General features: G+C 37.5%; 1 protein-coding gene across 2 annotated transcripts in view; it reads left to right on the forward strand.

The window, feature by feature from the left end:
* The window catches only part of Ddx50 (DExD-box helicase 50), a 37,273-nt gene extending 11,517 nt beyond the window's left edge, over nt 1–25,756 (forward strand). For both annotated transcript variants that reach the window (XM_005005307.4, XM_003473664.5), the window contains exons 5-15: nt 1,846–1,963; nt 2,064–2,249; nt 2,898–3,043; nt 6,015–6,164; nt 14,072–14,233; nt 14,888–15,007; nt 16,307–16,380; nt 16,601–16,760; nt 21,112–21,246; nt 23,124–23,168; nt 25,250–25,756. In XM_005005307.4, coding sequence (XP_005005364.1) covers nt 1,846–1,963; nt 2,064–2,249; nt 2,898–3,043; nt 6,015–6,164; nt 14,072–14,233; nt 14,888–15,007; nt 16,307–16,380; nt 16,601–16,760; nt 21,112–21,246; nt 23,124–23,168; nt 25,250–25,525 — 1,572 coding nt within the window. In that variant the 3' untranslated portion in view covers nt 25,526–25,756. The remainder of the gene's footprint in view (nt 1–1,845; nt 1,964–2,063; nt 2,250–2,897; nt 3,044–6,014; nt 6,165–14,071; nt 14,234–14,887; nt 15,008–16,306; nt 16,381–16,600; nt 16,761–21,111; nt 21,247–23,123; nt 23,169–25,249) is intronic.
* Nucleotides 25,757–26,412: the final 656 nt, after the last annotated feature.

A 26,412-nucleotide genomic window follows, 5' to 3' on the forward strand; every position in this document is an offset into this window, starting at 1 on the left:
CATGTGGCCAAGGATGTAGCTCAGTGGCATGAATGCCAGCCTGGCAAGTGTGAGGTTACGAGTTCGATCCCTGATACCAAAAGAAAAAAATTGCTCAACATCATTGATGTCACTGGTTGATTTTTTTGTGAAGATTTTTATAGGTATGGTATTACTGGTTTCTGCACAATTGTAATTCTGTACTGAAGATCTATCTTAAGTAATAAATAGTAAAATTAAGTAACAGAGTGCTAGTAGAGTTTTAGCCTAAAATTTGACCTTTTTAGCACCTGTATGTACTTCAAGGTTTGTAAAAGTGAAGAAGAAAAAAACCAGCATCATAATTTGAGTAGGTACATGACTAAAAATAGTAAGCATAGTGAGTGGTGTGTGGCTATAACCCTAGGCATGCTTGTAATCCAGCTCTTAGGAGGCTGAGGCAGGAGGGTTGTCACTAGTTTGAGGCCAGCCTGGGCTAAATGGTGAGACTGTATCTTGAAAAGGGTGAGCTCAGTGACACAAGATTTTGCCTGGCAAACACAAGATCCTGAGTTTGATCCCTGGTACGAAAAAAAAGTTGTTGGGTCAGGGATTTAGTTTAGTGGCCCAAGCGCTTGTCTGGAAAGCACAAGTTTGTGAGTTGATCCCTGGTACAAAACAAAACAACAATAACAACAAATTGTTAATAGACTACTACATGCCACTACAGTGTAAAAGCAAATTCATATATATAATATATATTATACTATATATATATAATTTAATCATAATAGCATTGGATGAGCTATCCCACGTCAGTTAGCTTGTGTTGGTTTATGGGACAAGCATTTTGTTTTGGAGAGTTCTGTTCTTGGGTGAAATCTGAAAAGACTACAAGTAATAAAAGTAGGGAACAATCCCAACTTTGCCTTGAAAGGTGTTAATAGAGAGTCCAGTTCTGCTCCTTTTAGCTATCTAGCTTGATCAAACCTTATATCTTCTTTGAAACTCTATTCCTCATCTATAGAAGTGGAATGCTAATGCTGCTTCATAGAGTTTTTGTGAGAATTGAAGTAGATAATTTTGTAAAGTATCAGTGCTTAGTAGATGGTGAATATTTATTCATTTAACCAGTATGTTTTGATTATCTGTTCTGTACTAGTCCCTAAAAGTACAAGGAATACAGTGACATCAGTCCCTGCCTTCGTGGAGCTTATGTTCGAGTTGTTTGAAATAGTCAGCAAAGATATAAAATAAAACTATAGGTGGTGGGAGTGCTGAGGAGAAGCAATAAAAACAGGGCAGAGTATAGAAGAGGTTTGGGAACTTCACAGAGGAAGTGGTTTTTGAAGAGACCTGATAGAAGTAGGATATAATATAAGTTGTTTTGTGTATGTGTTTGTGTTCTTTGTTTTTTTTGGTGCTGGGATCTAAACCAAAATAAGTGCCAAATAAGCACTTTACCACTGACCTACACCCCCAGCTTTGTACTGTGTCAAAAACTTACATTATCAATGTTGAAATTCCTTTTATTGTATTTATTTGGCCTTTTTGAGATAGGATCTCCCTATGTAGTTCAGATTGGCCTTGAGCTCACTCTGTAGCCCAGGTTGGTCTCGAACTTGCAGTGATCCTATTGCCTCAGCCTCCCAAGTGCTGGGATTACAGGCATGTGCCACCACATCTAGTAGAGATTCCTGTTTTTAAATGTACCTTTAAAAACCATTAAGTAGACTGAATTTATAGAAGTCTTCAGCTTTTGGAGTGGTATACAGTTGAACCCAGGTTCTCATAATGTTTGGTGTGAATTTTTCCATTGAGCTGTATCCTGAGCCGTATGTACATTTTCAGAAAAGTGCTTTTGTTTTTTAAACCTCTTTTTTTCAGGTACTTGTTTTGGCTCCAACACGGGAACTGGCAAACCAAGTAGCCAAAGACTTCAAAGATATAACTAGGAAACTCAGTGTGGCATGTTTTTATGGTGGAACATCATATCAAAGCCAAAGTGAGTAAATGTATAGGAAAGATGTAATTTTTACTTAAATCTAATGAGATAATGTGATATTTGATTTTTACATTTTACTGGCATTTTTCTCCCCTTACAGTAAATCATATTCGAAATGGTATTGACATTTTGGTTGGGACCCCTGGTCGTATCAAAGACCACCTGCAGAGCGGCCGCCTGGATCTTTCTAAACTGCGCCATGTTGTACTTGATGAAGTGGATCAAATGTTAGATTTAGGTTTTGCTGAGCAAGTGGAAGATATTATCCATGAATCCTACAAAACTGGTATATCCTAATTCATAACAAGCACATTAGCAATTCTTCAATCTTAAAAGCTTATTGTTTTTTTAATCTGATAACTTTGATTACATTGTCCTCTGCTGTTCTAATAAAACTAAAATGAATTTGGTATCTGTTCTCTCCCTGAGAAAAATGATAACATACTTAATTTTTACAGCTTTCTGGGGTTTTTTGTTTTTTAATTTTTATTTTATTTTATTTTATTTTATTTTTTGAGACAAGGTCTTGCTTTATAGTGCAGGCTTATCTTGAACTCACTTATCTAGCCCAGACTGTCCTTGATCTCATGGCAGTCCTCCTGCCTCAGCATTTGCAGTGCTGGGATTACAGGTGTGTACCACCATGCCCAGCAATCTATGCCTTTTCTCTTGTACTTTATAGTTACATTTAACAACTCATTTTACTGATTTCTTGTATTCATTCCTTTCTCACTTTTCTTATGAACTCATTTTTCTTCATACTGTTCCCTAATTTTGAAAACTGAAAGTTTGAATAGTTGCAGTGAAGTCTGTATGTCAAAAATTCTTCCAAAGTTTTGAATTTTTAACTGTTTCTTTGAAGCTTGTGATTTATAAGACCTGGCTACTGTATGAGATGTGAAGAAAACATTTGAATTCTTTTTGTTTGTTTAAGATTCTGAAGACAATCCTCAGACTTTACTTTTTTCTGCAACTTGCCCACAGTGGGTATACAAAGTTGCAAAAAAATACATGAAATCCAGATATGAACAGGTTGACCTTGTTGGAAAAATGACTCAAAAGGCTGCAACTACTGTGGAAGTAAGTAGCTTTCCAGCATGATAGATTTTAGCTTTTAGTGATAATGTACTTTTAAAATTCATTGAAGCTAAATTGCAGTTTTGTGTTCCTCTTTAGGCCTAAGCTGCTTTTTCTGGCCTTAGCTAATCAGATACATACATATTTCTATAGTCTAAAACTGAGGACCAGAATAGAATAAATAGGAAACAAAAAAATCATCTGAATAAAAAGTCATAACAGAAGATCCATAAACATCCATAGAGACAGGCTGAAAGTGTGTGTTTATTTTGCTTTTTTTTTTCCTTTTTTTGAGACAGAGTCTTCCTGTCCTTCAGGCTGGCTTTGAATTATGTACCCCAGGTTGGCCTCAAATTTGCAGCAATCCTGCCTCGGCCTCCCAGGTGCTAGGATTATAGGCACGTGCTACCACACCTGGTTGAAAGTATTTGGAATATGACAAATCAGATACTTACACTCTACCAAAAAAATTGCTGAAATAATTTAATGCATATGTAAGTGAATACATGCTATCTTGGGGAAAGGAAAGCTTTTGTTTTTTTGAGACAGGGTCTCACTTTGTAGTTCAGGCTAGTCTTGAACTCATGGCAGTTCTTTTGCCTCAGCCCCCCAAGTAATGAGATTATAGGTATGCATCACAGAAGAAGGCTTTTCAAATCAAAAATCAGAAGAAATGGCTGGGTGTAGTGGTGCATACCTGGTAGCTCCAGCACATTTAACAAGATGGGGTAGGAGGTTTGTAAATTTGAGTCTAGCCTAGGCTGTTTGATGACTTGGCCAGATTGTGTCCCAAAGTAAAAAGGAGTGGAAATGTAGGTCAGTGTGAAAGCCTTGAATTCATTCCCATCTCACCACACACACACACCCACACACACCCCCCCACACACACAACACAGAAATCAGAAGAAACAAAGGGAAAAGGTTGATAATGTAATTCTATGAAACTTAAACCAATACTGTATTTTAAGAAAATAAAAAGTAATACTTGCAGTATTTATGACTATCAGATATTTACCGTATGTTGTCACTTCTCCCAAATAATAGATATAGTCAAATATAGTCAAATGTGGGAAAAAATAGGCTAGATGAACTATAGTATAATCTATGGACAAGGCAGCAGATAAAAAGAATGAATTTGAGTGACAGGTAGAAACTTGGTTACCTGGATTTGATTCCCACTACAAAACAAAAGCAAATTACAGAATCATGCTATTTAAAAAATACATCCGTAGTACTAAATAGATTTTTTAGATAGATATATAAAAGTATAAAAATAGATCTGAAAAACATCAAGTGATTATTTCTGGAAAAGAATACTTATAATGCTGGATAATCAAATGAAGCTTTGTTATTTTATAATAGTTGTAAGATTTATAAGAATGTAAAATGAAGTAAAAGATAGCTAAGATATTCTCATATATTCTCTTTATGTCATACATTCTTTTTTTTTTTTTTTTTTTTTTTTTGTCTTTTTCCTTTATCAGTACCGGAGATCGAACTCATGACTGCCTGCTTACAAGGCAGGCGCTTATGCCGCTGAGCTAAATCCCCAGCCCTTGTCATACATTCTTCACCCAGGCATTTGAAACATTCCAGTCATCATTTCATGTTCATGTAATTGTATATATACCTAAAGGGTAATTAAAGGGTTTTAAAAAGACGAAACAAAATATTCAGTCATTTTCACAGTCCACCCCCACATCCCCCACCTCCCAGACACAGTTTCACTATGTATCCAGGCCTTGAACTCACTATGCACCCAGACTGACTTAGTTTTTTTTTGGTACCTGGGATTGAACTCAACTGCACGCTTGCAAGGCAGGCGCTTATGCTGCTGAGTCAGCCCAGCCCAGACTGACTTTGAACTGAGAGAGATCCTCCACCTCAGTTTCCTGAGTTCTGGGATTATAGGCATGCAATACTGTGCCCAGCAAGTGTTGTGTTTTGTTTTTGGTTTGCTTTGGGCTTTTTCTGTACTGGGAATTGAACTCAGGACCTTGCATTTGCCAGGCAGGCAGTGTCATGCTAAACTATATCCCCAGTCACATAAATATAAAAATAATTTAAAGTACGAATAGGGGGAGGGAATTGAGGATTAAAGGCAGGACTTGTTTTATATTTTGAGACAACCTGGCTAAGGTATCCAGGCTGGGCTCAAACTTGCAATTTTAATGCCTCAGCCTCCCAGAATGTGATTATAGGTGTGCACTACTACCCTAAGGTAAACACTTTAAAGTCTAGAATTCAGTGTCACCTTTTATTTCAAAACATTTTCATACCAACAGGAAAGCCCATAGTCATGAGGTGGTTTTACTCGCCATTCCCTCCTATCCCTGGCTCCTGGGAACCACCCATTTTCTTTATTTATGGACATACCTATTCTGCATATCGTGTGTAAGTGTTTTGTGTGTATGGCTGACTTCTCTTAGGATGTTTTTGAGCATTAGTCATGTAATCCCACTTTTTAAGACTGTGTTTATATGCACTAAAGTAAGTATGCATTGCTTAGTTTTAACAATTTCACGTAATCCAAACCATTTTCAAAATTCTGAGTTTTTCTGTTGTACTGCAAAGTCCCCTTTGGAGTCCTCTTCATCCAGAAACACCCATTGTTGTGATTTTCTTCACTGTAGATTAGTTTTACCTATTGTAGAACTTCATATAAATTATGCTATGTATATGCTTTTCCTGTAAGACTTAATTCAGTTGACATCTTTTGAAGTTCATTTATATTTTTCATGTTACCAGAAGATTCTAAAATTGCTTTAGACTATTTGTTTTTTGTATATACTACAACTTTGTCTTTTAACATATTGATGTTCATTTATTTATTGTTTTTAAGTGGAATTAAGAAAAGTCTGTTTCATAGTTTTCCAGGAATGCCAACTCTTGACCAGATAGAAAAAAAAAGTGTAAGGGAAACTTTTCTCAGTAGTTTTAACCAAATAGCTATTTCACCTTTTTTCCCCCTAAGCATTTGGCTATCCAGTGTCACTGGTCTCAGAGACCAGCAGTTATTGGAGACGTCCTGCAAGTCTACAGTGGGTCTGAAGGGAGGGCCATTATCTTCTGTGAGACCAAGAAGAATGTAACTGAAATGGCCATGAACCCACACATAAAACAGGTAATTCTTTGGGCTCGTTTTCTCTAATTGAGGCTGTGGGATGTATCATTCAAAAATACTGTCTTCTGTGGACCATACTTCATAGTCATTTTCGAAATTGAGTTTAACTCAAAAGTTGTATCCAGCCTCCTGCATCCTGTTAAATCAGGATAGAAATTTTTTGTTTTATGGCACTGGAGATCAAACCCAAGGGTGCTGTTCTACCAAGCTCCTCCCCTCCCCTTTTCTTTTTTTCCTCTCTCCCTCCCTCCTCCCAGCCGCCCTCCTTCCCCCCCTCCCCTACTCTTTCTCTCTCTACCTCTGTCTGTCCCCTCTTGCTTCCTTTCCTTTCCTTTCCTTTCCTTTCCTTTCCTTCTCCTTCCCTTTTTGTTTTCTTTGTTTGTTTGTTTTTGTCTTTTTAAGACAGGTTCTTACTATGCAGTTCAGGCTAGCCTTGAGCTCACTTTTGTAGTTCAGGCTGGTCTCAACTCAATAGTCCTCCTGTTCAGCCTCCCAAGTGCCGGGATTACAGGCATGTTCCACCACACCTGACTAACAATTAATTTTGATGCAAACTATAGATACTACATTCCTAAACATTTGGATATATATTTCTAAAAGTAAAGGATGAAACCCAGACATGTGGCATATGCCTGAAATCCTAGCACGTAGGAGGCTGAGGCAGGAGGATTGTAAGTTTGAGTCTTGCTTTGGCAATCCTGTCTCAAAAAAGTAAGAAGTTGGGAGTATAGATTAGTACAAAGACTATAGGTTCAATCCTCAGGGTCACACACGCACATACATACACACAGTCACAAAAAGATATACACCTTGATTTAAAAATAGAGGCTTGCTGGGGATTTAGCTCAGCACCATAAGTGCCTGCCCTGCAAGCGCGTGGTCGTGAGTTCGATTCCAGTGCCAGAAAAAATGAATAAAAATACAGGCTAGTGGTGGTTAATAGTAGTTAATACTGTCAAATATCAATCAATGTTCAGATGTTTTTGTCTTATAAATGGTTTTTGGTTTTTATTTTTTTGTTTTTGTGTTTTGAGACAGGGTCTCACTATGTAGTCCAGGTTCCCTTTAAACTCATTATGTAGCCAATGCTGGTCTTAAACTCATGGCAATCCTTGTGCTTCAGCCTCCCGAGTGCTGGGATAACAGTCATGGGCACCATGCCTGGCAGTGCTTTTATTTTTTTAGTCTTTTATTTTTATAGACTCTGGATCCAAATGCATTTTTTAGATTTTATGGTTTTATCTTAATCAATACATGGATTTCTCCTTTACTTTTCCTTGTAGATTTTGTTGTTTATGAAACTAAGTTTCTTTAAATCTCATATTGCTTTTCTATGATGTTTTTTAACATGTTCCCACTCCTTTATTCTCTGCAAATTTAGGTTTGGTTGGTTGTTTAGGGCAGTGGTGGCAAACCTGGGGCATGCTGTGTGTATCATTGAAAGCTCTAAATGATTCTGTTGTCATGGGTTTAAAGCACAGTTATTTCATATGAGAAATAGGAGGCATAAGGTTGTATGGTGTCTAGTTCTCTCTGTATCTCTCTCTCTTTTTTTTTTTTCTTGAAACAGGATTTCACTATGAAGTTTAAGCTGTCTTGAACCTAGTGTGGAGCCCAGGCTGGACTCAAACTCAGCAATCCTCCTGCCTCACCCTCCTGAGTGCTGGGGTTACAGGCATGTGTTATCATGCTTGCCTTGACATTTCTTTTTGTAAAATCTTAAAATGTTTTTTCAACTATTTTTTGAATATAGCATTTACTACAAAAAAAATAAAATCAGCTCCCAGTTTGACTTTTTTCTTTATGATTGAAATTCTTTTTAAAATTTTGTGCCTATGTGTAGTGGCACATGTGTATGGTCCCAGTTACTAAGGAGGTTGAAGAGTTTTGAGAACAGTCTGAGCAACATAGCCAGACCCCATTTCAAACACAAAACAAAATGAAACATAAACTATAGCTAAGTGTATTGGTACATGTCTGTAATCCCAGCACTCAGGAGGCTGAGGCAAGGGGGATTGCCTTGAGTTCAAGGGCAGCCTGGTCTACGTAGTTCAAACCCAGTCTGAATTACACAGCAAGATCCTGTCTCAAAACAGCAACAAAAATGGTAGCAATGGTTCTAGAGATATGGCTGAGTGGTGGAACACCTGGCTAGTACGTGTGAAGCCCTGGTTCAACCTCTAATACTGCCCAAAAAAGTGTGTATTTGTGTATTTCTTTTTTTTTTTTGGCTTTTTCCTTTTTATCAGTACCAGGGATCGAACTCATAACTGCCTGCTTGCAAGGCAGGTGCTTATGCCGCTGAGCTAAATCTCCAGCCCCCAAAAGTGTGTATTTCAACTAGGATGTATTTTAGTGTTAGAGTTTGTGGGTGTTTTGTTTTTGTTTTTGGTACCAGGCAGGGTCTGTGCTGCTGAGCCATATCCCCAGCCTTGCTGTTGTTTTTGTATATAAAAATACACATTTTGTAGTTTTAGATTTTCTTTTTTCTTTTGCTGGCACTGGGTACTGAACACAGGGTATTATACATGCTACGCAAGTACTCTACCCTGAAGTATATCCCTACCCCTTTTTAAATTTTTACATTGGGACACTTTTGCTGAGTTGCCCGTGCTGCCCTCAAACTTAGGATCCTCCTGTCTCAGCCTCCAAATTGGTAGAACATAGGGATGTGCCAGCCTGAACTATAATTCTAACTTTTTGTGGTCCTAGGATCATACCCAGAGTCTCACACTTCCCAGGCAAGTGCTCTACTACCTACCTAGCTGCATCCTTAGTCCTTGAATTCCGATTTTTATTTTATTTATTTTTTGAGACAGAAATTTGCAGTGTAATCTAGGCTGGCCTAGGATTCACAGCCACAGCCTCTGAAGTCCTGGCATTGCAAGTATGCTCCACAATGTGCAGCTCAATTTTTAGTATTTGTACAGTCCAAGTTTGGTTTTCTTCTTTAGTGACTCTTGTCATGAGTATGTTGGCTTTCTTTTTCTACTCTCCATTGTCATTTTATCTCATCTTTATTTTTAAAATTTCCCATTTTTAAGGCATCCCCATATGTTCACTGTCTTACATTCTTTTTTGAGACAGTCTTGCTGTGTAGGCCAGGCTGACCTCGAATTCATGATTGTCCTGCCTCAGCTTCCCAAGTGCTAGGACTACAGGCATGTGCTGTCACACACAGCTGTATTTCTTCTAGTGTAGTCTTCATTTGTGAAAATGTTTTTTTTTTGAGTTACTTTATTGTGTATTTTAATTTTTATTACTTTGATTTTTTTCTTTAATGTGTCATTTAAAAGTTTACCTGCCCTGTGTGGTGGTGCATATCTGTAATCCTAAAGGGAGGCTGTGGCAGGAGGAATGTCATGTGTTGAGCCCAGCCTGGGATCTTAGCAAGTTTAAGGCCAGTCTGAACTATATCGGAGACCCTGTCTCGAAAATCAAAAACAAAAAAACTGGGTCTGATAATACAGCTCAGTGGTGTAGCACCTGCAAGTCCAGTTGATAGCTCAACAGTAGTGTTCTTGTGTAGCATGTGTGAGACCTTAGTTCAATCCCCACCACTACAAAAGAAATTTAAAAAGTAAAATCAGCTTCTTTTTGCTCATTCAGAAACATAATGCTGTGCTTTCATCTATTTGTGAACATGTTTTTCTATTTACTTATTTATTTTGTCTTTTTGAGACAAGGTTTCACTATGCAGCCCAGGTTAGCCTCAAACTCTCAGTGATCTTTCTGTCTCAGCCTCTAAGTACTGGAATTACTGGAATCCTTGTCTAATGCATTTTGTAGACATGTTTTTCTAGATCACTTTCATAGTTGTGGGAATATTATTCTGTTTCTTCCTCTCAGCATTTATTTATTTATTTAGGGGGCCCAGGTACTGGGAATCAAACTCAGGACTTTGCACTTGCCAGGCAGGTACCTGTGCTTTTGAGCTATATCACCAGCCCCTTATTAGGTAAAATTTTAAAAAGGTACACCACTCTTGGAGAGCATAGAGTGCAGGCCCTTTGGCGAGGCCTCTTTTGCTTGTTTTTAGATGAAATTAATCTGAAATTTGAATGGAAAGGCGTGGTTCAGAAGTTTTTTGTTTTTTGTTTTTTGTTTTTTGTTTTTTTAGCTTCACAGCTTTAGAGCCACTGTTTTCGTTATTTGTGTTAGTGTTTTAAAATGTGGTCTGCAATTATATCTCCATAGAGCATTACAAAGAAAAGAGTTCTCTCACTTCTGAGCTTCAGCTGCGTGCGTCCTCACTTTTATCTGGATCTTTTCTTTCCTTTGTTTCTATTTTCCGTGGCACCCTTAGTTTGGATTCTGAGCCCAGCAGTTTCTCCTCACGTGGAGCTTTTATCCTGGAAAGGGAGCATTTGCTTGTTGATTTGGAAAATTTAGGCCTGAGTACCAGTGCTGTGCTAGCCTCTGCAGACCTTGCATAGTCACTTAGAGTGTGCAAAACCTTTCCCAGCCATAGCTCTTATTTTTTAGCAGTTTGCTTGAGAAGATGCTTTCCAGGGAATGTCTTGTTCTTCGGACTAGCAGATTGGCCCTTCTGCTCATGTTTGAGAAGTCACTTAGTTTTGTGTGTGTGTGTATACATACAGTTATCATCTGGAAGTGTTTTTCTTCTTTTCCTAGTTGTTTGCCTTCATGTGAGAACCGATGATAAAGACTATGCTGTCACCATTTTCTCCAGTGTCATTTTAACTAATTGTGTAGTGTCAGCTGGTGTTTGAACTGTCCTGTTATTGCTGTGGGACACTTGGCAGCTGTCTTGTAGACAGTTGCATTATCTCAGGGTTGAGTCTCCTTGCTACAGAGATGGGAGAATTTCCATCTCAGTCAGTTTCTGTCTTAAGGAGTATAGAATTTCTCTTCTGCACAGTGACTGGTATTTAGGTGAAAAGTAGTAATGGCATCTACCAGAGCTAAACAGTTAGATTTTTTAAAATTTTTAATGTATTAGGTGTTGAACCCAGGGCCTTATACATTCTACTGCTGAGCTCCACTTCAGGGCCTAGTTTCCTTTTAATTTTTTTTTTTCTGTACTACAGATTTAATCTTTGTACTGAGCTATTTTTAAATTTGTTTGAAGGTACTGACAGTTTAACTCGGGGCCTTTACTCTGAGCTACATTCCCAGGTCTTTGTTTTGCTTTTTAGTTTGAAACAGGGTCTTACTGTGTTGCTGAGTTGGTCTGGCTGGCTCAAACTTGTGATTCTTTTGCCTCTGCCTCCTGGAGTTTGGTATTACAGTAGTGCACCATCATGCCTGACTGGCTAAATTTATTTCTGTGACTAGTGATTTTTGAGTATGGGCTATCTCCTCCACAGGAGTATAAAGATCCTGAGAATAGATCTGATCTTATTTTTCAGCTTTTATCCTTAGTACCTGATATATTGCAGGTTGCTAAATATTTGTGGAGTGAATAGATTGGTCATGACCACTACCTTAGCAAGACTTGATATAGTGTCTCAATTCCTACAGCAGCCCACTAACTGGGTCGTCCTAGCTTTTGTTTATCCTTGTCTAATGCATTTTGTACATGTAGCCAAAGTTTCCTTCTACTCTACAATAGAAAATACGTACATATAGTTTTCTGTGTATATTCAGTTGTTCCACATCGTCTGCAGGATAAAGTTTATATTCCTTTTCAGTCTCTGAACAGTTCTTTTTAACCTGTAATGTACTCAGTAATGTACTCAGATGTTTTATCTTCTGGGCAGAGTATTTATTTATGTATTTTCTTACCTGAAACTCCTTAACGTCTTGTTCTATCTTTTACTTGACTGCTGGTTCCCTAGCATTGCTAATTTTAGTGTTGTCTTGCCTTCAAATGAGATTAAATTAGGTTCCTTTCTTAGGAATGCATCTATTGCTGCTGTCACATGTATCTACTCTATTAAGATGCCTGGCAAAGCATCTGTTCAGAACTATTTCTTTATGACTATTTTTGAACGTGTCATAATCACAGGCCCCTAGCAGGTACTTAGGTAATTCATTCATGGATTATTTAGATAATAAAGCTTATGTACTATTGGAGTCAAATAGTTCTTAACTTTTTCACTTTAATAGTGGCTAGGGGGGCTGGGGATTTAGCTCAGCGGCATAAGCACCTGCCTTGCAAGCAGGCAGTCGTGAATTCGATCCCTGGTACCGATAAAAACAAACAAACAAACAAAAAAGTGGCTAGGAACACTAGGAAATTTACCTATAATACTAGCAAAATTATTTGCAAGACAAAGCCAGTATAACTTTGCTATAAGTTACAAAAATGTAAATTAAAACAACATTTTGGATTCCTGAGCATGGTGGCCACACATGCTGTAACCCCAGCATTTGGGAGGCTGAGATAGGGCTATTGCCTTGTGTTTAAGACCAGCCAGGACTCCTTGAATTCAAGACCAGTCTGAACTACAAGCAGGATCCAATCTCAAAACAAAAAGCACATTTGAGAAATCATTTTTGCCTGTTAAGTTAACAGATATTATGAATAATAGTTGAAAAGTAGCTATTAAAAATATAAATGTAAAGTTTTTTTGTTTGTTTTTGGTTGTACTGGAGATTCAGTCGAGGCTTTGTATATGCTTAGTAGGTGTTCTTCCACTAAATGTGCATAATCCAAGCCCTAAATGCTCATAATTTTGACTCTGAAATTCAGTTTTTAGAATTGAAATACACACAGATGAGGAAATGTAGAAATACAAGTATAAGGTCATTCATCACAGCAGTATTTCTTTTCTTTTTCGGGTACTGGGAATCAAACTCAGAACCTTGCACTTACGCTGCTGAGCTATATCCCCAGCCTCCACAGCAGTTTTTCTATAGGCGAAAATTTGGAGCCTAGTGTGGTAGTGCACACCTGTACCCACCACTCTGGGAGGATAGGGCAGAAGGATCACAGGTTCTAGCCTAGCCCAGACAACTTCACAACTTTAGTGAGACCCTATCTGAAAACAAACAATAAAAAAAGGGTGCAAAAGCTCTGGGTTTAGTTCCTACTACTGCCCTTAAAAGGGGCAGAAGGGGGCTGGGGATTTAGCTCAGCGGCATAAGCGCCTGCCTTGCAAGCAGGCAGTCGTGAGTTCAATCCCTGGTACCGATAAAAAGGAAAAAGACAAAAAAGAAAAAAAAGCGGGGGGCAGAAGACTTACATACAACTGAATGTTCAGTAGAATTATCCTAAAATAAATTTCGCTGAATCTGTGGGAAAAAATTGTATGCAGGGACTGGCTCAGTGTCATAAGCACCTATGTGGCAAGTGTGAGGTTATGAGTTCAATCCTCGGTACCCACCCCCCAACAAAAAAAAGCAAGTGTATGCAGGGTGGGCAATGGAAGATGATGGAGGCAGAAGAATGATGAATTTGAAGCTAAAAGTACAAAAGGGATTTGGGATGTAGTTCAGTGGTAGAGGGCCGCTGTGTTCTGTACATAAATAAATAGGGAGATCAATAAGCTTGCCAAGCAATACATAGAAAGCTATGATCCCATTTGTATAAATGAACATATAAAATTATAGTATATGCTAGTATATGTGAATGAGGGACATACTTTAAGTGCTTGAAAAGACAAGACAATCTTCATGCTGGTGTTATGGCTCACTGGTGGAGCAATTTCCTGGCATGCATGATGCCCTGGATTCATTCCTGCCATTGCAAGAAAACAAAACAAAACAACACCTGACAGAATACCCACCAGATTTTTAACAATGAATTATTTCTAAGAGACTGGCAGTAGCGAAGCTTTTAAATATTAAATATTTTCTGTAATTTTTTTTTAAAAAATGAATTATTTTAATGATTAAAAACAGGAAGATTTAAAAACAAAAAACACAGATGGAATGGTGTTAGAGTACTATCAATTGTAAATATAAGCTGTATACTTAACTTTCCATCTTTTTTTCAATAGAATGCCCAGTGTTTACATGGGGACATTGCACAGTCACAAAGAGAAATTACACTGAAAGGCTTCAGAGAAGGTAGTTTTAAAGTTTTGGTGGCCACCAATGTGGCTGCCCGTGGTCTGGACATTCCTGAAGTTGATCTGGTGATTCAGAGTTCTCCTCCACAGGTAGGAAACAGGATTAAATTTGGGAAAAATAAGAGCAACTTTTTAAATCACTCTTTTATTTACAAAGATTGCATAGAATGTGAAAAATATGCCATTTATTCTTGGGACCTAGCTTGGTTTTGTTAATGTATTACATATGCCCTTGTATACTTGGATTTGTTTTGTTTTGTTTTGTTTTCTTCATTGTTTGGATTTGAAACTTTGGGCATGAGGAAAGTTATACACTTGATCTTAACAATAAGGCTGTGAAGCACAAGGGGAAATTATAAAAAGTTGCATAGAAAGAACTTTCGGTTAGCTGACTGAAAAGCTTTTAAATGCCTACCTTGCAAGTACGTGGTCGTGAGTTTGATCCCTGGTACCAAAAACAAAAAGAAGTGGGCTCACTGACAGTGTATCTGGGATCCCTTCAGATTCTCAGGAGCTATTCCTAAATTATAGCTTCCTTCACCCCTAAATTCTGCCATATAAATTTGGTATTTTTGGGGTACCAACATATTTTTTTGGGTGCCAGGGATTTGTGGTTTTCATAATTGCAACAATATTGAAGTACTAATATTGTTAGAGTCATTATGACTATTAGCATTATTGTTTGCATACTTGGATTATTACGGAGCTTGCCAAATTTTAAAAATTATTCCCTCTTATTTTTAGGATGTTGAGTCCTATATTCATCGTTCTGGACGCACAGGGAGAGCTGGCAGAACAGGGATTTGCATATGTTTTTATCAACCGAGAGAAAGAGGTCAACTAAGATATGTGGAACAAAAAGCAGTAAGTATTACTTCAGCCTATAATTTATTACCTACATGATGTCTCAGAAGAGAGCTCTTTTTATATTTGTTCTTGCAAATAGATCTTCCTTTTCGCAGTGTAAACTACATTTAGTACTGAAGCATGTGGAGAGCTAAATTTATATTAGCTGCAAGACTTTGTTTCTAATACAGCTTTTATTGTGAAAACAGAGTAGGTAATGTTCTCATTTTCCCCTTGAATTTGCCCTTTGATATTGAAATCAGAAGTATGTTGTGATTTCATTTTATCAGTCCAGCACTATAAAGAGTACTGTGATATTGTTTTGCTTTTATCAGTCCAGCACTATAAAGAGTACTGTGATATTGTTTTGCTGTGATAATTAAATTTATACTGATAAAGGCATAGTAGCCAGTTGCTATTAAAAGTTGTACTTTTTTGTGGTCTAAATTTTTTGTATATTTCATATTTTTCCACATTTTTATGATGTGTATTTTTATATACTCATATACTTTGGAGTTTTTTTTTTTTTTTTTTTTTTTTTTTTTGGTACCAGGGATTGAACTCATGCTTGTGCTTGCCAGGCAGGTGCTTATGCTGCTGAGCTAAACCCCCAGCCCATTTATTCACATACTTTGCAAAGAGAGATGTGGTGCCAGGGCCAGGGATCTAGCATAGCAGCCCAACCAAGCGCCTGTCTGGCAAGTATGAGGTTGTAAGTTTGATCCCTGGTGCCATAAATAGATAGGTAGGTAGGTAGGTAGGTAGGTAGATAGATAGATAGATAGATAGATAGAGATGGGGTAATAAGAACAACTTTGATAAATTTAAATAACTTTTTTTTTTTAACCAGTACCCGGGATTGAACTCACGACCATGCACTTGCAAGGCAGGCGCTTATGCCACTGAGCTAAATTCCCAGCCCCTTTAAATAACAACTTTTTGTACCCTTTTGAGTCAGCTTTGTTTTGCAAGGGCAATTAAATTTTTTTTTTTCACTTTTTGAGGTTTATAATAAATGATTTAAGCTGTGCATCGTGGTGCATACCTGTAATCCCAGCACTTGGGAGGCTGAAGCAGGAGGATTATTATAAATTCAAGATCAGCCTGAGATACAAAGTGAGGTCAAGGTCAGCCTGAACACATAGTAAGACCCTGTCTCAAAAAGACATAAATAAATGATTTAATAGAAAGAAGATCTTTTCCTCTGCTAGGGCTTGGAAATCTTTAAGTCTAAGAAATGAAAATTCAACAAATATTAATTTAGGAATTAATTGTGACAACTTCCATTTTTCTTTAATATAATTCTTTCATTTTCAGGGAATTACTTTTAAACGTGTAGGTGTTCCTTCTACAATGGATTTAGTTAAATCTAAAAGCATGGATGCCATCAGGTATGCTTTCTGACCTTGCTGAATAATTTTTTCTTATGTATTAGGCTATTTATCTTTAAGCTCTCCTAGTTCAAATATCAGACCATTTTAATCACCAGTTTTACCTGCAGATGTTTAATAGTATTAAAATATGAAAATGTTTCTCTTTTCCCATTCATACATTTTGTCTTTCCTTTTCCCTGTGTCTTGACCAAAAAATTTTACTATTTTTAAATCATAGGTCTCTGGCTTCTGTTTCTTATGCTGCTGTTGATTTTTTCCGACCATCAGCTCAAAGACTGATAGAAGAGAAAGGGGCGGTGGATGCTTTGGCTGCAGCATTAGCCCACATTTCTGGTGCATCGAGCTTTGAACCACGTTCTTTGATCACCTCTGATAAGGTAGAAAAAAATTGTATTTGCTTAAGATAGGTTAAAATGACCCATGGTACTTACTGTATAATTACTGAACATTGATTTATTTATTTTTGGTACCAGGGATCGAACTCATGACCTTGTGCTTGCCAAACAGGCACTTTACATTGCTGAGCTAAATCCCTGGCCTCTGAACATTGCATTTAATCCTTTTAATATAGTGTGCCTTTTGTACAATAGGAAAAAAGTAAAACCAAATTGCGTTTTTAGTAAAAGTTCATTGTCCTCTACCTGGTTTTTTTCATAGGGGTGAGGGGTTGCCTTTTTGAAGACAGGTCTTATTAATGTAATTCATGCTGAGCTTGAACCCACTATGTAGCTCAGACTGGCTTTGAACTCACAACGATCCTCCTGTCTCAGCCTCTTTGAGCGCTGGGATTACAAGTATGGGCCACCATGCCTGGTCTACCCCTTGATTGTTTTGGGGGGAGCAGCTTTCACCTTCATAGTTCCAAGCTTACAGGAAAACTGAAAGCCATATACTAAGTAATGATATACTATGCACCAAGAATCAACAACTGTTAATATTGTTACATTTGCTTTATATCTTTATATATACTTTTGGGGTTTTTTGCTATTGATTGAACCCAGGATTTCCCAGTGCTAGGCAAGCTCTGCTGTTGAGGTATATTCCCAGTCATCTATGTACTATTTGCTAAAACAATTAAAAGTGGAAGCCTTATACCATTCCTAAATGTTTCAGCTTGCATCCTCTTAAGAATGAAGATATTCTCCTAGGTAATCACAGTATTGTAATCTTATCTATAAAAATAATGACTATATATTTATCAGATTACTAGTGCATATACAGATTTGCTACCTTGTCCCAAAAATGTTTATCTTATGCAAATTGTCCTTCACACAATACTGTACCAAGACTTGCACATCAGAATCTCAAAACCTGTTTTTTTTTTTTAAATAAAAACAGGGTCTCAATGTGTAGTTTAAAAATACGCTGAGCTCACTGTATAGCCCAGGCTGGTAGTTGTCCTCTTGCCTCAGCCTTCTCATTGCTAAGATAACAGGCATCTGCCAGCATAGTTGCCCAGCTCCGAATTTGTTCTTCATTTAATTAGTTGCCATGGAACCATGTAAAAGTGAGAAGTAGTTTCTGTATAGTAGAAATAAATTCTATACAGTTAACACAATAGGAGGCAAAGTAAGGACTGTGTTGTGTATAGAGATGTGTATAACATTGACTGGCATGGCCGGTGACCAGGTTGGTCAGTATTAAAACATACCATACTAGGCTGGGGATATAGCTCAGCAACACAGTTTGGCAACTGTGAGGTTGTGAATATAATCCCCACTACCTAAGTAAATAAATAAATAAATAAAACATATTATCCTGGAGCCATTGATTGCAAGTGGTGCAAAGATATGTTACTTTTTTTAAGTGTAAGTATGGGGAACCGTAGATAAGGGGACCCATCAATAAGAAAGTTTTCTTATGTCTGAGTAGGGAGACAGAGGATTGAGTGTGTGAACACACATGGGTGCGCATACATGCACGCACATATCCCAAGAGACCTCTATAACGTAACAGCTTGCCTGCAGGACTTCTGAATGACAGGGCTGAAATTTTGGGTGGCTCATCCAGTGGTAGGAGAGCATAGGGGCAGGGCAGGTTAACTGGCATGTGACTTGATATAGCTCAGATGAGTACAATTGGGACATTTGATGATTTTCACCTGGCAGATGTTGATAGTTCAGCTGAATGCTGGTGGTGATTTACTGTTGAGCAGCTTCATCCTCTTCATACATATGTGTCCATGATTTTTTAGGGTGCAGGGTTTGCCTATGTAGTTTAAGCTGACCATGAACTCACCCAGGTTGGCCTCAAATTTAAGGCAGTCCTGCCTCAGAACCCAGTGCTGGGATTATAGGCATGTGGCACCTCATGTGACCTACATGTTTTTGTTTTTGTTTTCTTTCCTGCATGTATTATTTTAAAAACTTAGAATTGGGCTGGAGATTTAGCTCAATGGTGTAAGTGCCTGCCTGGCAAGCGTGAGGTTATGAGTTTGATTCCTGGTACCAAAAAATAAAAATAAAAATAAAAATTCAAGATCCAGTTAAAGTTCATGTGTTGCATTTGACTGTTATGTCTCTTTAGTCTCTTTGTTTGGAACAGTTTCCTCATCTTTTTCTTTTTTTTCCCCCATCTTTATTTTTCATACTGATTTTTTAAATGTTTAGGTCAGTTGTTTGGTAGAGTTCACCTTTGGGGTTTGTCTGAATTTTTTGTTCCTTCATCATTTACTTTTGCTCATATCCAGAGTCAAGCAGAAGTATTGTCAAAATATGATTTTATAATATTCAGACTGAAATTTTTTTTTTTTTGTACCAGGGATCGAACTCATGATCTTGTCAGGCAAGCACTTGTGCCACCGAGTGAAATCCTTGGCCCCAGACTGAATTTGTTTTTTCTTTTCTTTTTTTTTTTTTTTTTGGTACCAAGGATTGAACTCACAACCTCGAGTTTGTCAGATAGGGACTTGTACTGCTGAGCTGTATCCCTGGTCTCAGACTGAGTATTTTTGATAAAGAGTATTTTATATGTAATATTGTATACTTCATACTGAATTGTATCAGGAGGCTATGATGTCAAATTGTTCTAGTGCTAGCAATGCTTTTTGTTTTTTTGAGATAGGATTTTGCTATACTGTTAAGAACGGCTTCAGACTCATAGCAGTCTTTCTGCTACAGCCTCCAAAGTGATGGGATTAGAGGTGTGGCCGCTACACCCAGCTCTAGTAGTGCATAACATTCAGTCACTTCTTTAAATAGCATCTCTATGATTTCTTATTCGAAAAGTATATTTTAGCCAGGCCTGGTGGCATATGCCTGTAATCTTAGCACTGTGGGAGGATGAACCTGCCTCAGCAACTCAGTGACTTAGAAGACCTTCTATCAAAGTTAAGAATTAAAAAGCAAAGAAATATAGGTAAGTGTGAAGGCCCTGGGTTCAATCAAAAGTATTGAAAAACACCAAAAACCAAAAAGAACTCCTCCTCTGGCAGATATGTCATCAAACCTTTGAATAACTATCTTAGAAACATGTGTCAGTGGTTTCAAATTTCTTTTATGAGTTAAAATGTTCCTGCCAGCTTGTGTCACTGATGGTAGAAGTGGTATAGTCATACATGGAACAGTCACTGCATGTGAACTACCAGTGGGTGAAATCACTAGGCAGCAAACATGTGACTTGCAGCCCCATCTTGAACATGTTCACCCGGAGATTGTGGTACAGTGAGTGTGCTATGGGGTGTTCTCTGCAACTTTATCTCTTACCATTTCCCCTTTTTGTCCCAGCTACCTCCCTACTTACTTTTACTTAAACATTCATCCACTCGTACACAGGCTTCTTTTCTTTTTCTGGTTTTGGGACAGGGTCTTGTTATGCATCCAGGCTAGCCTTGAACTCACTAGGCAGCCCAGCCTGGCCTTGAACTTTTATAGTGATCCAAGTGCTGGGATTACAGGTGTGTCACATGCCTGGCCCTACACAAGGCTGTTATACTTACTTTCATTGTTTTGAATTTCTCCCTCTTTGATGCCTATGTGCTTCCTCCTTAATCCATTCTGGTTTCTGTTCAAATACCACCATATTAGAGGTTTTTCCTGATTATTCTGATTTGTGAAATAGCTTATTCCTTTTCTTACTCATTCTCTAGCCCTACTTTATTTTTTTTCTTGATGCTTATTACAGTGACATTCTCACTTACTTTACTGTCCAAACCGCCCCAACCACCACTAATACACCTCTGTGAGAAATAGCATTTACTGCTTAAATTTTTGTTTCTGGCAGACATATTGGAGGCAGTCAATAAATATGTTAGGTGAATGTTTGTCTTTATCTTCATTTTGATCTGTTTGTCCGTGAAGCATTATATAACAAGTAATTGTTGGTTATCTAATAATCTTTCAGAAGTTGAAGGAGTTTTATGGCCTTTTTTTTCCCACCCAAATCTTAACTTTTTACTCCTTCAACATTTTTGTTACTTTATCTTTCTCTGAGGCTTGCTTTTTTTTCTTATCTTTTCTTTTTTCTTTTGGTCTTTTAAGGCATGATGGTTAGAATTAAATTGTCTTTATAGCTGTGCACTCAACAATGGATCTATCAGTGATCTGTCAGCATTTGTCTTTTCATAGCTTCAAAGTTATTTAAGCCTTGTGTTGTTGACTCATAAGAAGCGTACATTTTAGTTATGAAGGGCTATAGAGTTAGTATTGCATTGTTTTGCTGCTGCTCCTGTTGTTTTTCAAAACATAATGTAATTGTTTTTCAAAACATAATGTAACTTACAATCCTTAGGGGTTTGTGACCATGACTCTGGAGAGCTCAGAAGAAATACAAGATGTCAGCTGTGCTTGGAAAGAACTTAACAGAAAGCTGAGCAGTAATACAGTATCCCAAATTACCAGAATGTGCCTCCTAAAAGGAAATATGGTAAGCTTTTCTAGATAACTAAAAAGCTTTTTAGTCAGTTTACCATGAATATTTATAAAGACTAGGAAATTGTTCTCCTTATTCTGTTTTTCAAGCCTGTTGGAATGACTGATAGTTGTTTTGAGTGTGGTTTGTTTCCAGTTTTAAATTTGAAGAGTTACACATAAATAACCTACTCGTCCAGTGCTACAAGTCATTTGCTTGGTTTGAGTATCTAATACCCAGTTTATCTAAGCTGCTGCAATAGGATACATGATAGGTATCATGTGTGTTTATTTTCTGAGACTCAGTGATTTGTGATGCAAAGATTAAACAGTATTATAAAGAATACAAAAAAATGTCACTACTCTGCTTTAACAAGGATAATGATATGAAGTACTTTAATAGAATAGTTGAAACTCAAAAGAAAAGAAATGGGACCGGGGGTTTAGCTCAGTGGTGTAAGTTCTTGCTTGGCAAACGCGAAATCATGAATCCGCTCCCCGGTACCCCCCAAAAAAGAATAGTTGGAACTGTAATTTTTTTTTTTTTTTTTATTGGTACCGAGGATTAAACTCATGACTGCCTGCTTGCAAGGCAGGTGCTTATGCCGCTGAGCTAAATCCCCAGGCCCGAAACTGTAATCTTAGTGACTTTTTTTTCTAATAGTTTTGAGAAAAGGTGTTGTATTTATTTACTTTAATTTTACTATAGAAATTTATTATAAATATTACTATTTATTGGAAATCATCATCTTTCGGGGTTGAATGTTACTTATTTTCCACAACAATTTGAGGCAAGTAGGGAACAATTATGTACCTTAACAAGAAAAAGGGAGAGAAGAAAGAAAGTGGAAAAAGATCAGTAGGACAAGTTTGTTGAGTGTTAAATTAACTTTCTACTTACAGGCAACTAAGAGTAAAGAAGAAACATTTTGCAAGCGCATGGTCGTGAGTTCAATCCCTGGTACCGATAAAAAAATAAAAAGAAGAAACATTTTAGGTTTTATCAGTCTTACTACCTGATAAACACTGCAGGTCTTCAGGAGAAAAACTTTCTGGCACTAAATTTTAAAAATTTAACTATGCAATTTATTTATTTATATATATATATATATTTTTTTTGTCTTTTTCATTTTTATCGGTACCGGGGATCGAACTCACGACTGCCTGCTTGCAAGGCAGGTGCTTATGCTGCTGAGCTAAATCCCCAGCCTATGCAATTTATTTTTGCTGGGGATCAAACCCAGGATATGCACATGCTAGGCAGGCATTTTATCGCTGAGCCACACTCCCAACCCCTCACTGAATTTTTAAAGGAATTTATTGGAAGGATTATTTTATAATGGACATGAAGCTGGTTACAGTATCTATGAAAGTTCTCGCTGGGCCTGGTGGCACATGCCTTCAATGCCAGCACTCTGGAGGCTGAGGCAGGAGGATCACTTTGAATTGGAGGCCAGCCTGGGCTACATAGTGATTTCAAGGCCAGCATCCTGAACTACATGGTGAGACTCTGTCTTGGAAAAAAAAAAAAAGTTTTAGAAAATACTTACTGTATATAAGATTTTATTAGAAACTGTATTTAATTGCTTTTTTTTTTTTTTTTAACTTTTTATCCATACTAGGGATCGAACTCACGACCGCCTGCTTGCAAGGCAGGTGCTTATGCCACTGAGCTAAATCCCCAGCCCCTAATTGCTTTTTCAGATTTAGAAATACATTAATCAGTCAATTTCTTGTGTTGTGATATATTATCTATTTTGAATTTTGCAAGTAACCTTGGAACATATTTAACACCTTCTTTCTTAGCAAATGTCAGGTTATTAGCAAGTAATAATTTACTAGTAAAAACTAACTTGTATACATCTAAATAAAAATATTTTATTTTGCCTTTAGGGTGTTTGCTTTGATGTTCCCACAACTGAGTCAGAAAAGTTACAGGTATTTTTAAACTTTTTATCTGTTAAATAGTTGAATGTGTTTAAAAGATTACTTTGGAAAACCTAGTTACAGTATGGTTATCATGCCTAAATAAGAATCAGTACACATAACAGAATGGTGGCATACCTCTAATCCCAACTCTCAGGAGGATGAGGTAGGAGAATAACTGGAAGTTCGAGACCAGCCTGGGTTACACAGTGAACTCAACTACACGACCTAAACTACACAGTGAGACTGTCTTCATTAAAAGAAAAAGAATTCCTGCATATAAAATGTCCAGTTTGTCTCATAACTTAAAATTTTATCAGTTTCAAACATAAAAAATTAGCCTGGGTCTAGCAGTGCACACCTGTAATCCCAGCACTTGGGAAGCTGTGACCTCAGGAGGATTGCTGCAAGTTAAAGACCAGTTTGGACTACAAAGTGAGTTCAAGGTCAGGGTGAATTTAAAAACAAAAAAGTAAACAAGTAAATAAAGCTGGGCATGGTGGCACATTCCTGTAATCCCAGCATTCAAGAGGATCATTGTGAATTGGAGACCAGCCTAGGCTACAAAGTGAGTTCAAGGCCAGCCCAAACTGCATAATGAGTCTAATCTGAAAAAGACAAAAACAAAAATACTCCATAAAACATAGAATCTTTCCATGTACACATCACCCAGCTTCAGCAATTAGCAATTTATGGCCAGTTTGTTTCCCTATTTCCATCTGTTGTCCCATTCTTTTGAGGCAACTTTTAGGCACTCTATAATTTTAATCATGTATGTTTCCATATTTATGCTATTTTAAAAAAAATTTTTGATGGCGATGGAGTTCAAACCCAGGGCCTCACACATGCTAGACAAGTACTATTTCATTGAGCTACACCCCCAGTCCTCTGTGTCTGAATGTTAAGGTCTTAAAAAATAAAACATACTCATATGATAGTACTATAATCAAATCTCCCTAACAACAATTCCTTAGTGTTCCTTGTTTAATTTTCTGTTCTCTCCTCCCCCCTTTCTCTCATGTCATGTTGGGGATAGAACCCAGGGCTTCACACCTTTAAGAGAAGTACCCTACTACTGAGCTGCATTCCCAGTCCTCTGAATGTTTTTTAATATGAGGCCCGTGAAGTTGATATGTAGTAATTTGATGCTTACTGAGTCTGGTTTGATCTCAATAATTGTATTGGATGACTGATTTAGAGGAGGTCTTGCTATGTTGCCCAGGCTGGTATTTAACATGAGATCATCTTGGCTCACCCTCCTGACCAGCTGGGATTATAAATGTACCATTATACCCTGTGTGTCTTTTTTTTTTTTTTTTTGTCTTTTTGAGGTAGGGTTTCACTCAGCTGGCCTTGACCTCATTTTGTAGGCTAGGCTGACCTCGAACTTGTAGCAGTCCTCCTGCCTCAGCCTCTTAAGTGTTGGGATCACAAGTATGTGTCACTGTGTATTTTTAATAACTCACTGGCATTTAGCCATACCACCTAACATTGACCATGGAGTGTCCTATTTTTCAGAAAGTTAGATTATTTCCAGTAATATATACTGAATGGCTGTACATTTATCGGTTTGACTGTTGGCTTACAAGTTTTGCATTTTTAACATTTTGTTAACAGATTGCCAAATCCATTAGCAGTATGTGTATTTGTCTCTTCTCATCCCTGATGTCAACTAGAGTGATTATTGTTATCAAGTTGACACAATGAATCAATCATAACATTTACAATGAACAGTTAATGTAGCTATTACAGTGATACTCAGCGCCCTGATTTATATGGCTTGAGTTTGTACTGTGATACCAAATTGTTTCCACTAGCTATACATCAGTCTTTGGCTGGTGTTGGCCAGTTTCTAATCTCCATTATCAACTGTTTACTTCATGGTTCTGTTGATGTTATTTGCTCAGAATAATGCACTGCTTATTAATGGCCTTTTTCTTTGTATGGACAAAGCAGATGGTGCTTTCTTTTAAAATGTATAAACCAAAAATAATATGGACTTTAATTAACAAAGAATATGAAAAAGGCTTTTTACTCGCTTTCTTACTCATGGCTTCTCTTTTGCATTTATATTCTGTAAATTCCCCTGACAGGCAGAGTGGCATGATTCAGACTGGATACTTTCAGTGCCAGCCAAATTACCTGAAATTGAAGAATATTATGATGGAAACACATCTAATTCCAGACAGAGGAGTAGCTGGTCAAGTGGGAGATCTGGCCGGTCAGGCCGCTCAGGTGGCCGATCTGGTGGCAGGTCAGGTAGACAGAGTCGACAGGGGAGTCGCTCAGGAAGTCGACAAGATGGTAGAAGACGGAATGGAAACAGAAATCGATCAAGAAGTGGAGGCCACAAACGGAGTTTTGACTGACAATTTGATAGTTAATCTACCAGTGTGAGCTTGCCTGTTTCTGTCTAATCATGTACATTATCCACCAAAAATTAGGGCCATCATAGTTCAGGTATGTGTCTGCTATTTGCAAAGAAGTTGGTCGTATTTTTTTAAAAAAAAAAATAGTATTTCACAAGAATGGTTGTAAACAAATTACTTATCCAGTTATACCTTTGAATAAAAAAAGCCTCCTTTTATTGTCTCTTTTCACTATGTGTTAAGAATTTTCTGAATGTAATCTTCTAAAATTTCTTCAACTTGACAGACAAGTTAACCTTACTTAAAGTTTACCTCTTCCAAAATATGGTGTATTTATATTAGAGCATTAGTTCCATAAGCTTATGTGATAGAAAATAAGAAATCCATTTCATGTTAAGGGCTGTATAAACCAATGAGATGGTTAGCTGTAGCATTTTAAGTTCTAGACCATTTTAGTTAAAGAGGTATGCAAGTAGTGCACACTCACTAGTTTCTTCAACACTGCAGAGTATACTTGTAACCAGGTGTAGTGACTGTCCTCGTGAAATTTACTAATAGTGATAAAGACGAAGGTACGGAGAGGTGTGGGAAGTTAAGGATCTTGATGGGGGTGTTCCTAACCAGTTTTAAAATCAGGAAGACTTTCAAAGAAGTGACATACAACAGAGAAGAAAAGCAGAATTATCAGTTGATCTGCTGTGCCACCATGTGTGTAGATGTGGCGGGAAGGGAGTTAGAAGGAAGAGGACTTGCAGGCAGAGGGAACAGTGTGCGCAGGAAGCCAGAGGTTGAGTCTGAGAATGCAGTTCGTTCAGTGTAGTTTGCCTGTTAGGCAGAAGACAAGATTAAGGATTTAAGGGTGAGATTTTAAAGGCCTTATCTGCACT

Source organism: Cavia porcellus, unplaced genomic scaffold (assembly GCF_034190915.1).
Source record: "Cavia porcellus strain 051 isolate PalLab524CR breed Dunkin Hartley unplaced genomic scaffold, mCavPor4.1 scaffold_28, whole genome shotgun sequence".
NCBI lineage: Eukaryota > Metazoa > Chordata > Mammalia > Rodentia > Caviidae > Cavia > Cavia porcellus.